Source organism: Rattus norvegicus, chromosome 3, assembly GCF_036323735.1.
Source record: "Rattus norvegicus strain BN/NHsdMcwi chromosome 3, GRCr8, whole genome shotgun sequence".
NCBI lineage: Eukaryota > Metazoa > Chordata > Mammalia > Rodentia > Muridae > Rattus > Rattus norvegicus.
The window spans coordinates 165,461,476-165,477,814 of NC_086021.1; the positions used below are offsets into that span (position 1 = coordinate 165,461,476).

Genomic DNA, 16,339 nt, shown 5'->3' on the forward strand with positions numbered 1-16,339 from the left:
TTGTCCTTTGCCTCCATGCACACACACATATTTAGTGTTGGCATGGACCACGTAGTGAGTCAAGGCTAGCTCGCCTGGAATTTGTTTCGCCTCAGAAACAAAAAAGATTCAAGTAGTTCCAAGATGTCTGAAGTGTGAGTGAAGCTTCCTCTCATCCCATCCCATCCCTGAGGCCTTTTAATTTTCCTAACTTCTTTTCATGGTGGCAAGTCTCCCTCAGAATCCCTGAGTAAAGCATGAAGCCAGGCTGTTGAGGTTATTGTCTGTAGGGTCTGGCTAATTCCAACAGAAGAGCGGGGCAGCAACTTCATGGCCTTCTCTGGCATCTCATTTAATGTTTCAAAGGGGAAACCTGCCCAGAGTCCCTCAGAGTCCCTGCTACCCTGACCACTCCATGTCTACCTGTTTTTGTCCATGGGATGAGTCTTGATAACATTCTGTGAAGCTGGGACTGGTGCGTGTGGTGTGTGTGTGTGTTGTGTGTGTGTTATTTATTCCAGCTTGAGAAGTGAAGGGAATTGTCTAAACTCACACACAGGTCTGGAACCCAAGGTTTTATCAGTTTGTAGTCAGTGTCCTGCATTAGCTGAGAGGCTGTGGTAGGCCAGGTGTAGTGGGACCATCAGCCTGGCCAGGGCCTTGCTGGCGCCCGGTGCAGATCACAGCACCCTAGAGACACCCTCATCATCCTTAGAAAAGGTCCAGATCCCAGGTCTGGACACAGAGGGAAAGAGGCTCCTCACATTCTCATGCCTCCTCGTCCCTCTGTCCCTCTGTCTCCCACCCCTGCCTTCCGGCTCTTTGTCCATTTGTCTCCATCTGTCCCTCACCACGTGCGGTTCCTGCCCCCCTTGTTGTCACATTGTCATCCTTCCCCCAGTCACATGCTCCCCTTCATTCCGAAGCAGGCGTGCTGGTCACCATGACAACAGAGACAGGCCCAGATTCTGAGGTGAAGAAGGCTCAGGAGGAGACTCCACAGCAGCCAGAGGCTGCTGCAGCTGTGACCACCCCGGTGACCCCCGCAGGCCACAGCCACCCAGAGACCAATTCCAATGAGAAGCATCTGACCCAGCAGGACACAAGGCCTGCTGAACAGGTGTGTACTGGGGCCTGGACATCCCTCCTCTCCCCACTAGTACTAAAGGTCACTAGTCCTTTCCTCAGCTGGAAAGGAAGAAGGATTCAGATACATCGTGAACCGTTGCACACTGAACTCTGGGCTGGGGCATGCTGGCCATTTTGTGTTTAATTTCTCAGTCCCAAGAGGGGAGGTGTTATCTCTCCCATTTTATGCTGAGAGGATCTGTGGCTCAGCGCGGGGAACCGTTACCCAAAGCCACATACAAAGCCAGGGGTGGAGGTGAGACCCAGAACGTGACCCTTTCCAGGTTAGTCTCCTGCCTTCGACTCAAGCTTGGCAAACCCAGCGAGACCTTGACAAAGCACATCCCCTGAGAACTACAGAAGACTGAGGGGCTCACTGAGCCCTTCGTTTATGCCTCCCTAATTTGTGACACAGAGGAGCAAGGACTTGGCCACAGTCATGGAGGGGGCCAGCTCTTCCCTCCGTGGGATCACCAGTCCAGTCTTAGGCTAGACCTAGTGACAAGTAAGATGGGAGAGACCAGACAGATGGACAGATGTCCTGATGAGTCACTCACTGTTCTAGGGAGAGGACAGGGCAGCTTGGTGCTGACTTCAGGTCTCTGGGCTGCTGCTCTCTGCAGAGGCTGTCCACGGTAGCAGTAGCCGCAGGAAGACGCAGACGCCTCAGCTCACACGGAAACATCAGATCCCTAGCATTCTACACCAACCCGTTTATAACCCATGGTCACCCTGAGGGTCGTAGAAGGTGACACTTCTTATTTTAGGGGTATCTTGGCCTCAGCCACCCAGTTGTTTCGAATCCACTGACTTCTTGCTTGGCCCCACAGAGCCTAGATATGGAGGAAAAGGATTACTGTGAGGCTGATGGCCTGTCGGAGAGGACTACGCCCAGTAAGGCCCAGAAGTCACCCCAGAAGATTGCCAAGAAGTTCAAGAGTGCCACCTGCCGCGTCACCCTGCTTGATGCCTCTGAGTACGAGTGTGAGGTGGAGGTAGGGAACGCCCAGCACCATATGCCCTGCCCCAGGCTGGCTGGCCTCAGCGCAGGCTCACTCCTGTGTGTCCTGAGTCCAAGCCAAACCACAGGAGGACCCACTGTGCTGTCCAGAGCGATGGCTTGGCCTGGCACTCCCTGGTACAGATGGTGACACCGAGGTCCAGAAAGGGTCATTACTATTGTAAACCGGATTAAGACTCAGCACAGACTGGCATCAGGAAAAGGTGTCTCGGGGTGTCTGTGCCTTGGTAAAATGTCACCGTTTTAAGGATTGATATGCAGGGCTGACTATAAAAGGATAGTCCCACAGTGATTCTGAGTTCCGTGTTATCTCCTGAACCCCACTCCCACCCCTGCCTCTGTCTCATGTCATTTGAGGGCATCTTCTCTTTCTTCTGCCCACAAACCTTAGGACTTTGGTTTTCAGATGCTTCTCTTGATTTCTGTGAAGCAGAAATCCCAGCTTGCTCCAGGCAGAAATCCCAGCATGCTCCAGGCAGAAATTCCAGCATGCTTCAGGCAGGTCCATGGTCTAGGAAGCCCCTGGCAGGGCTTATAAGAGACCTAGATGGGACATTATAGACCCAGAGAGCAGAGCCTGTGGCAGGAGTGCTGAGGTCCTGCCCAGCTGAGGGGAGGCTTGTGGGGACTCTTGCTTTGTCCAGTGGAACCTGGGTCAGCTCCCAGCCACACCAGCAGGTCCACGGGCCTCACAATAGCTCTTCTTTCTTCCTCAGAAGCACGGCCGGGGCCAGGTGCTGTTTGACCTGGTCTGTGAGCACCTTAACCTCCTCGAGAAGGACTACTTCGGTCTGACCTTCTGCGATGCCGACAGCCAGAAGGTGCCCGGCTGGGAGCCTGCTGTGGTGGGTGGGCAGGGAGGCTTCTATAGACCTGACTGTATGTATCCTCCAGCTTCCCCCAGACTTTCAGTAGGCATCTCCTGTTTCTACATTAGCAGCCCCAACCTCTCACAGGTCTCTGGCCCAGCTCCCTGCCCCAGTCTTTCCTAAGGTCTTCCCAAATGGGTAGCTGGAGAGCTATGATGTAGTTGCATGGGTTCCCTGAATAACAGAGAAGTCCCTATCCAATGTCTTCTTCTGCCCTAGTGGGGGGCTGCCTGACTTTCCTTCTAGTTATAGATGCAGTAATTGGTCACTGTGGCTATCTCAGGATCAGCCCTGATACCATGTCTAAACCCCACTGGGAATCCAGGCTTCATTCCTTAGTGCCAAGTAAATGGATCCAGGCAATGGATCCATGAGAGTCTGTGGCTGGCCACTTCTGGATAAGTCGTCTCTCCTGGTTCCACTCTGCCCACTCCTTGATCTAACTTCTAAAGAACAACTCTTCTATTCTCTTCCAGAATTGGCTGGACCCCTCCAAGGAAATCAAGAAACAGATCCGGAGTGAGTGTTTGCTTGTGGCTGGTGTGCGAGGATGGGTGGGCGTCTCTGTACTCCTCTGTCATTCCTGGCAGGTCTGAGAGAAGGCAGGGTAGGAGTAATGTAACATTACGTCATAGGTAACACGCCTGAGGCCCAGAGAATACAAGCGGCAGTAAGAGCCACACAGCCAATTAGTAAAGAAACCATAAATGCATTCAGGAAAACAGCTCTGTGGAGTCTTCCAGAAACAGGGGACAGACAGATGACCTGGAAACAGCCAGCCTTCTGTCCAGGGATTGGATAGTAACTAACAGCCCTTAGCCCAGGTCCAGAGAGTGGTAGCTACTTACCCAAGGCCACAGAGCCAAGTGCTGGCTCAGCCCATCATGAGCCCTGGCTTTTGTTTTGTTCTCATTTCAATGCCTCTGGAGGAGGGAGATGAGTGGGTCAGCAGCCTGTCATTTCTGGAAAGAAGGATCGTGTTGGGAGGGGTGAGAAGGCTTTCAAATAGAGGAAAGATGAGGTTTTTAGCCTTAGCAAATGGGCCTGCAGTAGGTGGAGACCTGGGGCCTCCATCCCACCTTGGTTATGTTTGGCCTCTTCCTGGTGGGATTCCCTGGTCCCCTGGCTGGGAAGCTGTAGTCGAGTCTGTTGCTATGACAGCAGTAGTTGGCCTATGGAAGCCAGCTGACTCTACAGGAGGGGGCTTGAGGAGCTTTTCCTGTTGGTTCCTGACAGTTGGAGACAAAGAGGAAGGCACATAAGCAAAGCATGCTTCTGTGGGTCAGCAGGCTTTTAGGTCTGAATTTTAGGCTGTCTTCTAGCAGTGCCTGTCCTGCTGGGAGGCCAGCCTTTCATGCCTTGAAAGAATTGGAACGGATACAGGCAGCCAAGTGTGTAGAGTTAATAAAGACCAGTAGCCTGGAAAAGAGAGGCAGGCAGGTCTGTTGACAACGCCCTAGGGTTACTGCCCAGAGTGAGCCTGGAGGTCCCGCCCACCTGTCTGGGCACATGGACTGTTGCTCCTGTGACAGCTCAAGCTGTGGCCCTCACACCTCGTAGCCTTGAGCCTTAGGAAACTCCTCCTCTACAGGACAGGGGAATCTCCTTATTAGGTAAAGTGTTTACAGCTCAAGCATGAGGACCTGAGTTCAGATTCACAGCATGCATTTGTGACATGGGTGGATTCTAGGGGCCTGCTGTCCAGCCAGTCTAGCCACATTGATAAGCTCCAAGTTCAGTGAGAGACTAGCATCAGAAAATTAGGTGAATTCAGTGACCCAGCATTCATGCTGTGCAAGGAGCACTACCCAGACTACATGTCATAAAGGAAAGAGGGAGGACTTAAGGGGGGGGGCGTGCAGGGTGTGAGGGGGTGGTGATTCGTGAGATCACGATACACTGTGCATGTGTATGAAATTGTCGAGAGTAAGTAGTGCTGGAGGGACGGCTCAGTGGTTAAAAGCACTTGATGCTCTTGCACGGGACCTGGGGAAGCCTCCCAGCACCCACCATCTGTAACTCCAGTTCCAGGGGGGAAATCTGGCACCCCCTTCTGGCTTCTGCAGGCACTGCATATACATGGTGCACTCGACATGCAGGCAAAACTCTTTATGTGTTGAATAAAAATAAATAAATCTTTAAAAAATAATAATAAGATAGAGAACATTAGAGGAAGACACGCCACATCAACCTCTGGTCTCCATAGTACATGAACAAGGTCAAAACACACACACACACACACACACACACACACACACACACACACACCCCTCCTCTGTTAGAGCTTTGCCTCTGTCCCCATGTCTGAAATGCCCACCTACTCATCACAGTCCTTTCCTTTGGGACCCCAGGGGAGCGGTTTTGCCTCCTTTCTGTACTTGGTCACTTCCCCTCACCCTTGTATCCCGGTCTTCTGAGATGCTGTCCCTTCCCTCAAGCCTCGAGATCTGTCAGCTGATACACTTCAGGCCATGCCTCTGAGGCTCTGCTTCTTCTTGGCAAGTGGACCAGCCCTTCCTGCCTTAGCTGGAGTGGCAGCAAAGTGACACACATTTAGACATCACCAGGCACAGCTGTTGTCCTCTTCTGGACACAGTGCTTGAATGCGAATTCTAGCTCAATGCCTACTTCTTGCGTTTCAGAAACTCTTTCGTGTCTCGGTTTCCTCACTGTAAAGCGGGGTCATGATAGCAGGGCCCCGGAGTTGCTGTGAGAATGAAGTGAACTGCCATGTGTGTGACACAGCAGTGCTGCCCGGGGACACTCGGTGTGCACTGGCTCTGAGTACTCCTATTTGCTGACTCTGCTGTCCTCCCTGAGACAGAGCCTGTGTCCTTGGAGGCCTTCCTCAGGAGTCTTTGTGACTAAGAACCTGGGCTCTGGGGTCAGGTGACCAGAGTTTGGAAACCTGCTCTTTGTCACCAATTAGCTGACTGGCCCTTAAAATCTTTGTCTATGAGAAAGAAACGGGTTGGAAAGGTAGCTCGCTGACAGAGTACTTGCCTGGCAGGCTCAAGGCCCAGCCTTGATCCTGAGTGCTGCAAAAAACCTGCAGCGAAACAGAACAGCAGCAAAATTAACCAACCAACCAATCAGCAAAAACAGCACTCTCGGGTGATTATGAAATCTAAATTCCTATGCTGTAGATAGACGTGATCACCTTGTTGCTTGGGTTTCCATGTTTATCTCAGGGAAGGCTTCTTTTCTTTTTATCTTCTTTCCAATTGTTGACTCACAACTCCTCTCTCTCTCTCTCTCTCTCTCTCTCTCTCTCTGTGTGTGTGTGTGTGTGTGTGTGTGTGTGTGTGTGTGTGTGTGAGAGAGAGAGAGACAGAGAGAGAGAGACACAGAGAGAGACAGGAAGAGAGAGACAGAGAGACAGAGACAGACAGAGACAGACAGAGACAGAGAAACAGAGAGACAGAGATAGAGACGGGTGGAGGGATGGCTCAACACACACATGGAGGTCAGAGGATGCTCTCAGGGATTTCTCCTTCCACTGTGGGTTCCAGGGACTGATCTCAGGTCATCAAGCTTGGGCCTCCGTTTCCCTGTTTATCAAATGGAAATGATGTTCCAGGAGCGGGAAATCTATGGAAGTTTGCTCACAGGGTATTGCATCTGAGGCAGCCACTAGGTTGATGAGGCCTCTCTGACATCTCCTCCTTTTCCTCTTAGGTAGCCCCTGGAATTTTGCCTTCACAGTGAAGTTCTACCCTCCTGACCCAGCCCAGCTGACAGAAGACATCACAAGGTGAGGATTGTGAAGAGGGGTAGTGTGCTGCTGGTCCTGGCACTGTGAGTGCAGCCGAGCGTGCTGGCCCTGGGAGACGAAGGATGCATGTGATGAGACTAGCAAATGTGGATGCCTTTCCCAGCCAGAGCAGCTCAGGAAAGCAGAGGATATGAGGAAAACAGGACCAAAATGCAGAGGTCAGTGGAGCTGACCTTCCCCTCAGAGACGATGTTAGAGAGTTCCCCTGGATCCGTGTGTCTTTAAAAGGACAGATGTATCTAATGTTGCGTGGCTGGCAGCGTGGTTAATCAGGTAAAGGCCCTTGCTGCACAAACCTGGCACCTTGACTTCAACCCCTGGAAGCCATGTGAAGACAGGAGAAAAACAATTCCAAAGCCATCAATTAAAATGGTTGCTGTGAGGCTCTAAGAAATCTCTAACCTATGGGAACTGGGCTTAAAAGTTGAGTGACATTAAATATTTTAGATATTTATGTTTGAAAAAAACCACACATTTTACATCTTGACATCGAATATGAAACCCAGTGGGAACCTTTCTTGGGCCAGGCGACCTGGCAGGCTTAAGTCTAATGCTCTGGGTGGAACGCCAGTCTGTGGTATTGAGAAGGAGGGACAACAGGCTTTGTGTGTGGGAATTTGATGTCCTCTGTGCAGGTCAGACATGTGGAGGTGGAAGGAAGCATGTGAGCCCCATGGAGACTCAGGTGGCCTGAGAATCGGCCGGTGGGACTAAGCAAGCATCCTTCAGGGTACAGCTTGCATGGGCTTGCCCTGCCTCTGGAAAGCAGGACAGGGAGAAGTCCCTGTCTGTAAGTCCTGTCAGGGACAGGGACTCATCACACGATATTCTTCTGCTCTGGCACCGTGCACACTGTGGGCCTTAGACACCCACAGGAAGCCGAGGACTTGAGCTTTCTGCAGCGGGAGGGGCTGCTAAGCTGTCCTTGCTGCTTCCACTGGGTCCTTTTCTTTTTTCTTCTTTCTTTTGTTAGGGTACTAGGGATTGGATCTAGGGCCTTGTGCATGTTAGACAAGCCCTGTACACAAGCTATATCCCCAACTCTCTTTTTATTAAAAAATTATTATTTATTATTTTATTTTAATGTTTGTGTGAGGTGTGTGTAGCTGCCTGTAGAGGCCAGAAGTGGGTGTTAGATCTCCTGGGTCTAGCATTTCAGGCAGTTGCGAATGACCCTGCATGGGTTATGGGAACAGAACACAGGTCCTCTGGAACAGCAGTATATGTTCCTAACCACGGAGCGTCTTCCCAGTGCCACTTCTTAAGAAGTTTTGAAACAGCCTCAGTAAGCTTCCTGGGCTGGCTTTGAACTTCTGATCCCTTCATGTCAGTCTCCTTAGCCTGAAGTTATAGGCCTGTACCACCAGGCCTGGATACCAGGTCCACTGTTAATGCCTGATACCCCCACAGGCTAGACAGTATACCAAGTTTCTAGATGCTGTCTCTGGCCTTGGGAGAGACAACAGATGTTTCTGAAATAGAGCAGGTCCCAGGCTTTGGCCTCATTAGCTCCACTCTGTGCCCTAAGATCAGCTTGGGGCCAAGGTGACAGCAGCCATATCCTAACCATAGCTTTAGACCAGCATAGCTACCAGAATGTGTCTTCTCTGTGCCAGACCCTGGGCATGGGGCTTCCAGGGACACCAGGAGGAAGGCTGGCCCTGTCCAGCACAGATGGCTCCAGAAGGTAGGTTTGTAAGAGCAGCTGATTTAAGTCAAAAATAGTGAGGCCCCAAATAAACTGGTCAAAATGACAAATTGATTGAAATGAAGGATTGGCCAGAGCGTTGGCAATGATCTTTGAATTTTTAGAATCTTGAACAAATGTCACAGGCCCATGCTGGACTCCCGTGATGTGTGAGCGGCTGCACATCCTGAGCCTGTGCACACACTGACACTGCATGTGACTGTTACTGGCTTTCGTTCTGACTTTGAAACAATGTCACAGAGCCCTGAACATTCTACCAAGTCAAAGTGACTTTGAAGGAAGAGACAGTTAGTGAAGAATTGACAAAACCCAGCAGAAAAGGGCAAGGAGACACTGCTGGCTGAAGAAGTGGCCCAAGTCTTACCTCAGTGAACAGAACTGCGGGAGTGGCTACAAAACGGCTTAAACAGTAAAACCATCCAACTGTGAATGTAGGCTGCAGAAGGTCTCAGCCTGGCAGCTGGAAGTGTTTCCTTAGACCTGTTCGGTTAGTAAATAATTCCCTTAGGGCTGGAGGCAGAAGAAAGTTTGAGGAAAGGGCCAGCAAGGTGGTTCGGTGGCAAAAGTGCTTGCCACCAAGCCTGATTACCTGAGCTCAATCCCCAGCATCCAAGTGTTAGAGGGAGAGAACCTTCTCTGCGACAGGCACATGACTCCTTCCCTTCATATACTCTCATTCCCTCTCCCTCTCCCTCTCCCTCTTCCTCTCCCTCACTCCCACCCCTGTGCACGTCTCATGGGATCAATGTAGAAAAACCGTTGATAAACAGGTCCACCAGGGCTGTGGGATGTAGTACACAGGGTAAGGTACACGTGGAGAGTTGAGTGCTAACATGGAGACCTCTTCTAAGTTACATCACTGGGTATGACAACGAGCTCTGGAAACAGCATAGCATTTGGTCCTTTTTGTATATTAAAGAAGCCATCAGTTAAAGCCATTTGCATTTCTGTGTTTACGGAGCAGAAGTGTCTAGAACACTGGTGGCCTTGGAGAGTGAATGACCCTCAGGAGGAAATTCAGAGAGACTGCTGAAGTTTCCTCCCCTCCCCCCATCTGAGAAAACATTAACTTGCACAGTCAGGGGATGCAGCTCAGTTGGTGGAGTGCTTGCCTAGTATGCAGGGAGCCCTGGGTTCCGTCCCCAGCATTGCATACGTCAGTCAGGTGTGGTGGTCCATGCCATTATTCCATACTCCGGAGGCGGAGTCTGAGTCTGAGGCCAGGTGAGTTATGCAGTGATACCTTTTAAAAGAGAAAGCACAGAGCATATTAGATTTCATAATTAAAACTACATGACAGGGGGTTGGGGACTTAGCTCAGTGGTCGAGCACTTGCCTAGCAACCATAAGGCCCTGGGTTCAATTCTCAGCTCCGGGGAAAAAAAAAACAAAAAACAAAAAAACTACATGACAGCCTGGCATAGTGGTGCACACCTATAATCCCAGCACTTATAAGGTGGAGGCAGGAGGATTTATTTCAAGAACAGCCTGGGCTATATAATGAGTTCCAGGCCAACCTGAGACTCTTGAAACCAACTAACTGGGGTACAGAGATGGCTCAGTGGGTAAAGTTCTTGCACACAAGTGTGTCCCCAGAACTGATGTGTAAGGGCAGCTGTAGTAATGCGTGTCTGTAACCCCTGTACCCCTGTGGTACGATGGGAGGTAGAGACAGCAGAAGCCTCACATGTCCCACAGACAGCTCTCTTGCTGTACACAAGAGTGAACAACAAGAAGAGCCTGCCTCACACAAGGCAGTAGGCAAGATCACCAGTCAAGATTACTCCCTGGGACTGGAGAGATGGCTCAGTGGTTAAGAACACTTGTTGCGGGCTGGGGATTTAGCTCAGTGGTAGAGCGCTTACCTAGGAAGCGCAAGGCCCTGGGTTCGGTCCCCAGCTCCGAAAAAAAAAGAACCAAAAAAACAAAACAAAACAAAACAAAACACTTGTTGCTCTTACAGAGAACCTAGGTTCAATTCCCAGAGCCCACATTGCGCCTCACTACCATTCATAACTTTAGTAATGAGGTATCTGACATCCTCTTCAGACCTCCACAGACACCAAGCCTGTACGTTGTACACATACATACACACGGGCAAAACACTCATTCACATACAGTAAAATAAATAACTCTTAAAAATTGTTCTCTGGCTTCCACGTGCACACGGTGGCATGTGTGCCCTTGCCAAACAAACCAGTCAACAAAGCAAACTACAAGTCATTTTCCCCCTGAGGGACAAACTAGTAGTAAGTCCCAGTGAGCTTGAAAATGGGTTATAAATCTCAAATAGAAAAAAATATTCCTCAAATTCAGAAATGAACACAAATGGCATGTCTCAAAACCTGTTCCTAAGACACAGCCACTCATCAGCCATGAAATATAAGTGTCTGTGGGTGCCATTTTCCAATGAGCTGATTTTACTTGGTTCCAGTAGCCAGGTCTGGGCCACCTGGAGGATAGAGCCAATGCCCGCCTCGTTCCCTGTCTCCAGGTACTACCTGTGCCTGCAGCTGAGGGCAGACATCATCACGGGCCGCCTGCCTTGCTCCTTCGTCACGCACGCCCTGCTGGGCTCCTACGCTGTGCAGGCTGAACTGGGTGACCATGATACCGAGGAGCACGTGGGCAACTATGTCAGCGAGCTCCGCTTTGCCCCAAACCAGACCCGGGAGCTGGAGGAGAGGATCATGGAGCTGCACAAGACATACAGGTGAGCAAGCCTGGCCCGGCTGGCCGACATATGCCACCTGGCACTGCTCCCAACCCGAGGTGCCCAGGAACAGGTCACGCCCATGGGTGGGAATAACTGGGACCATCTGTGTGATGCTAAGTAACCACTTGGATCTCCTCTTCTTGAGTTGCTGTGTGGGTCAAACTCCCTGTCCTGAGCCTGTGGGGATCAGTTCTTCTGTGACTCAGAGATATAACAATGGCGGCATATCTCTGGGTAAGGGGCCCTGATGCAGATGCCAGCCTGACTGTGCCACTTCGTAACCAGGGGATGTTGACAGGGCATTTCACGTACCCGTGCTTCGGTGTGTTCATCCGTTCAGCTTGGTGCTGGTCAGCACGCCCCATGGAGCTGTGAGGGAGGCTCCACAGCCGACATTAAAGACATTGCCACATGTGGGCCGAGGGTTGCTCTCCGCCGATTGGGGCGTTTGTTCTGTCGATCGCGCACTTCGTTGAGTTGTTGATTGCGCGTTTGTTCTGGAGTTAGAAGATAATTGGCCAGATGTGCGATTGTCGGCTCGTGCCTGAACCTCTGAGCTCCGTTCTCACCTATAAATACACAGATGGGGATGCTGCGTACGGCTCAGCCTGCTCAGCCGTTGCTATCTGGAATAGCAGAAGCCCCCATGCAGGATCGCAAGCCTCCTTGGGCTGCAGGGCAGCACTGAGAGCCCATAACACCCCTGAGCATTGCAGCAGTGGGAGTGCACTCCGCTGCCACTTGTCAGTGCCTGCTCTGCAGAGAAGGCTGCCCACCCGGGACCAGACTGATCTGCAGGGTCCTTTTAAGCTGGAAGTGCTTTGGGCTCTAAGCTCAAGGTTGCTATGGGCACATTCTAAGGGGTACGGTGCCACACATCCAGGAAAGACTCTGGTGGTATTAACTCATCTCTGTGTGCTGTAAGCTGCATCTGAAGAGGAAGATCATAGCTGGGTGTGATGGGTGCTGGGTCAAAGATGGCCAATACATGCTACTGGAAATTTGCACACCATCATGGCTGGGTTCTTACTGACTACATGGAATCGTGTGGATCAGGACACAAATAATCAAGGCTACTTGGACATTGGATGAGGGTGCCCTGCCTGGCATCCGCCGCTCATGCCTGTTCTAGATAGCAAGGTGCCCAGGGGATTTGTAAGATCCATAATTCATAGACAGACAGATCAATATGAGCTTGGTCAGGGCCAGCAGCAATAAATCTTTGAACTTAAAGCACATCAACATCTGGCATCTGAATCCCACACAGAAGCTCCAAGGTGGACAGGGCAGAGGAAACGGCAGCCAGAGAAGGTGAGAGACAGATTTGCCTTTGAAACACAGCTCCGCAGCCACATTGCCTAGTGTTAAATTCAGACACCACTGTTACTTACTGGTGGTGTGCTCTTCGGCAAGCTAATGAATCCCACCCACCAGCAATGGCTGCCTCGTCTGAGAGTAGTACCTCAGAGTGTGTAGGCTGAGTGGCCGCAGATAGGCCGAGTGTATGGAACAGTTAAAAGCACCGTGATGTGTGCAGTGAGTGTTACCCTCGGCCTGAGCTCCCTGGCAGCCAGAGCAAAGACGGAAACTCCATCCCTGATACAACTCTTACGAAAGGAATCTGAGGACCTGTGTCTTAAGGGAGATTAATCAGCATCTGACTCTAAACTGTCCTCTGAGGGAGGTGAATAAGAGCCTTTGGATGATTCTCAGGAATGCTCTCTTCATAAGTGGGCTTCCAGTCATGAGAAGCAAGTTCTATAAACTTTATACTTACTTTGGTAGAAACCGGGACAAAAATCCTGACTCCCAGTTTAATCAACCCTTAATCAAGGGTTAATCAACCCTTGTCTGCTTCCTGAACAAAACAGACTGGATCTGAGTGTTGCCGGGTTGATGGACTGAAGTGGAGGAGCTCAGTCCTGTCCTGAGAGCAGAGGGGAGGGTCTCGGGCAAAGCTCAGCCACTATCTTTTTGGAATGGCCGTTACTGACGGTGATACCTACAGCTGGTCGATTGCAGCCTGGGCCTTTGCCATGGCCCACAACCATCTTTCTTTCCTCAGGGGCATGACCCCAGGCGAGGCAGAGATCCACTTCCTGGAGAATGCCAAGAAGCTCTCCATGTATGGAGTTGATCTGCACCATGCTAAGGTACTGCCGAGCTCCAGCAAGCCCTGGCCTGAGGTGGTTCCTGGGAAACTATAGCCCTCAAAGCTGGTGTTTGGACCGTTTCGTCTCCAACTTGCAACTTTTTGGGGTTCTCATTTCTCAAAGTTCATAGCCTTTTATCCTCAGACCTTTGCCATCTCCCCCGTGGATTCAGTTCCCTCACAAACCTGTTTGTGCCACCACTAGATTGGGTGCACATGAGAGACAGTCTGAGGCCTTAGCTTAGTTTTGTCACGCTGGTGTGTGGCCCATGGCCTGACTCGAGTATGTTCCTAAATATGTGTTGAGTGGATGCATGATCAAGTGGCTGAAGAGTGGGTGGTCAATCAGGTGAGGTGAGGGCGGGAACAACTAGATGACCATGGGGATTAGTCAAGGGACTCCATCTACCCCGAGAGCTCAGGGTGGTGGCAGGCTGCCCCTGCCTGGCTCTAGAACTCCCATTCTGTGCTCTTTCTTGTGCAGGACTCTGAGGGCATCGATATCATGCTAGGTGTCTGTGCCAATGGCCTGCTCATCTACCGGGACCGCCTGAGAATCAACCGTTTTGCCTGGCCCAAGATTCTCAAGATCTCCTACAAGAGGAGTAACTTCTACATCAAGATCCGTCCTGGGGAGGTGAGCCAGACCCAAACCTCTCTCTCCTCACTCACCCCCCACACTCCAGGGGTGGCTGAACCTAATAGAGTGGACCCCAGCAGCTGGCCTGGGTTTTTCCTACCCAGGAACAAGAACGAAATTCTGGGGCTCATGGAAGATGGATCTCCTTCTCTGTACATGTGACTTCATATATATATATTGTATGTGTGTGCATGTGCACTCGTTTACATGTTCATGCATGCACATGCACATACACATGTACTATGGTTCACAGAGGCCAGAGGTCAGGTCATGTAGACATTTTGCTGTAGTCAGTTTTTCCATTGCACCATTATTGGTCCTAGGGATAGGACTGGAATTATCAGTCTGAGTGACAAGTGCCTTTTCTTCTGAGCCATCTCGCCAGCCCTGGACATACGCTTTTCAGCAACGTGTGTGCATGTGAGCATGTTTTCTCACACATATACTTTATGAGGAAAAATAAAATGACAAACACATGAATTCAGGCTACACGGAAAAGTCAGTGCATGTCTGTGTGCATGCACAGATTTGCCTGCACGCAGTAGTTCAGTGTGTCTGCACACCAAGACACACACAGGTGTGTGATGGTGGCACACAGTATGGACACAGAGGCATGGATCTACGCCTCTTCCCTTTAATTGCACAGTCCCCTCAAATGCCCTTCTGATTCTCCTGCTGGACTAACCATGACCCACCTGGCACCTCTCACCAGCCACAGCAGCAAACCTGTAAATCAGGTCGTGCCAACCCCTGCCATCTCACCTCCAACACACGCCAACCTGCTGTCACTGTAACAAAATACCTGATGTAATCTGACTATCTCGAGGAAAGGTTTGTTTGGATTCACAGTTGGGGAGGTTTAGTCCGTGTCTGATTAGCCCATGGCTTTGGGCTCATGGAGAAGCAGCACACTGTGGCAGGAGGGCATATGTGGCCATGCCACGGTTGTGAGGGCATACCCCAATGTCCTAAAAACTCCAGTACGCCCCACTTCTTAAAGACTTCCTACACCTTCCAAATGCACCACACTGGGCTAAGTGTTTAACACCTTCACCTTTGTTGACACTGAAGATCCCAGCTACAGCGTAGCCCTGGCCTTCTGGTCTCAGCACAAAGCTCATGTGACTGGAGAGCAGTCCTTTCTCTGAACGTTCACCCCAAGCCTGCCCAGCAAAGCCTTCATTCCTCTCAGCCCTTACCCATATCTGCAATGATCTCATTGATTTTGTCCTCTGTGTGTGTGTATGTGTATGTGTGTGTGTGCGCACGCGCGCGCATGAGTGCATGTGTGTGGTGTACATGAGTGTATATGGTATATGGGTGTGTTATTTGTGGTTCTATACATCAGTGTATGTGGTGTGTATGATTGTATATCAGTGTGTGTGCGGTGTGTATATGAGTATATATGTGTGGTTGTACATAAGTATATGTGTGTGGTTGTACATGAGTATTTGTATGTATGTGTGTGCTGTATACATGAGTGTGTATATAGGTGTGTGCATCTGTGTGGTGTATATGGTGTGAACATGAGTGTGTAAGGAGTATGGCATATACATGAGTGTGAGTGATGTGTACGTGAGTGTGTGTATGGTGTGTGGTTGTATGTGACTGTGTATATGTGTGTGGATGTACATGAGTGTATGTGTTATTGTACACAAGTGTGTGTGGTGTGTACATGAGTGTGTATGTGGTTATACATGTGCGTGGGTGGTGTGTACATGAGTGTGTATGTGTGTGGTTGTAACGAATGTGTGGTATGTACATAAGTATGTGTGTGTGATTGTACATGAGTATGTGTGTTGTGTGTAGTATGTGCATGAGTGTGTTTATTGTGCGGTATGTACATGAGTGTGTATGTGGTTATACATGTGTGTGGGTGGTGTGTACATGAGTGTGCATGTGGTTATACATGTATGTGGGTGATGTGTACATGAGTGTGTGTGGTATGTTCATGAGTATGTGGTTGTACATGTGTGTGATTGTACATGAGTATGTGTGTTGTGTGTAGTATTACATGAGTGTGTTTATTGTGTGGTGTGTACATGAGTGTGTATGTAATTGTATATGAGTGTGTGACTGTACGTGTGTGTGTGTGTGTGTGTGTGTCTGTGCAGATGGAGGTGCAAGGCTGATTGAGGATGACTCAGTCATTCTTCCACTGTATTCAGTGAGGGGGTCTCTCTGCCAAAGCCAGCACTCACCAGTGTGTCTGGTCTGGCTGGGCAGATTGCTCTGGGAGCCTCCTTCTTCCTCTTCTGGGCCTGCCACGCCCTCCTGCCTTTTATCTAAGTTCTGAGGAATTGAACTCAGATCTTCAAGGTCATAAGGCAAGCACTTTACCCTGGAGCCTT

The 16,339-nt window shown here is 50.3% G+C and overlaps 1 protein-coding gene across 27 annotated transcripts in view; it reads left to right on the plus strand.

The window, feature by feature from the left end:
• Epb41l1 (erythrocyte membrane protein band 4.1-like 1) overlaps positions 1-16,339 on the plus strand; it is a 123,527-nt gene that overhangs the window by 72,181 nt on the left and 35,007 nt on the right. For 17 of the 27 annotated variants that reach the window (XM_063284435.1, XM_017592006.3, XM_017592010.3 and 14 more), the window contains 8 exons: positions 909-1,099; positions 1,938-2,102; positions 2,845-2,949; positions 3,474-3,516; positions 6,676-6,751; positions 10,975-11,193; positions 13,262-13,349; positions 13,833-13,985. In XM_063284435.1, the coding sequence (XP_063140505.1) occupies positions 923-1,099; positions 1,938-2,102; positions 2,845-2,949; positions 3,474-3,516; positions 6,676-6,751; positions 10,975-11,193; positions 13,262-13,349; positions 13,833-13,985 (1,026 nt within the window). In that variant the 5' untranslated portion in view covers positions 909-922. Of the gene's footprint in view, positions 1-880; positions 1,100-1,937; positions 2,103-2,844; positions 2,950-3,473; positions 3,517-6,675; positions 6,752-10,974; positions 11,194-13,261; positions 13,350-13,832; positions 13,986-16,339 lie in introns of those variants that run through there. The other 10 variants (XM_017592007.3, XM_063284445.1, XM_008762381.4 and 7 more) reach the window with 2 other exon arrangements.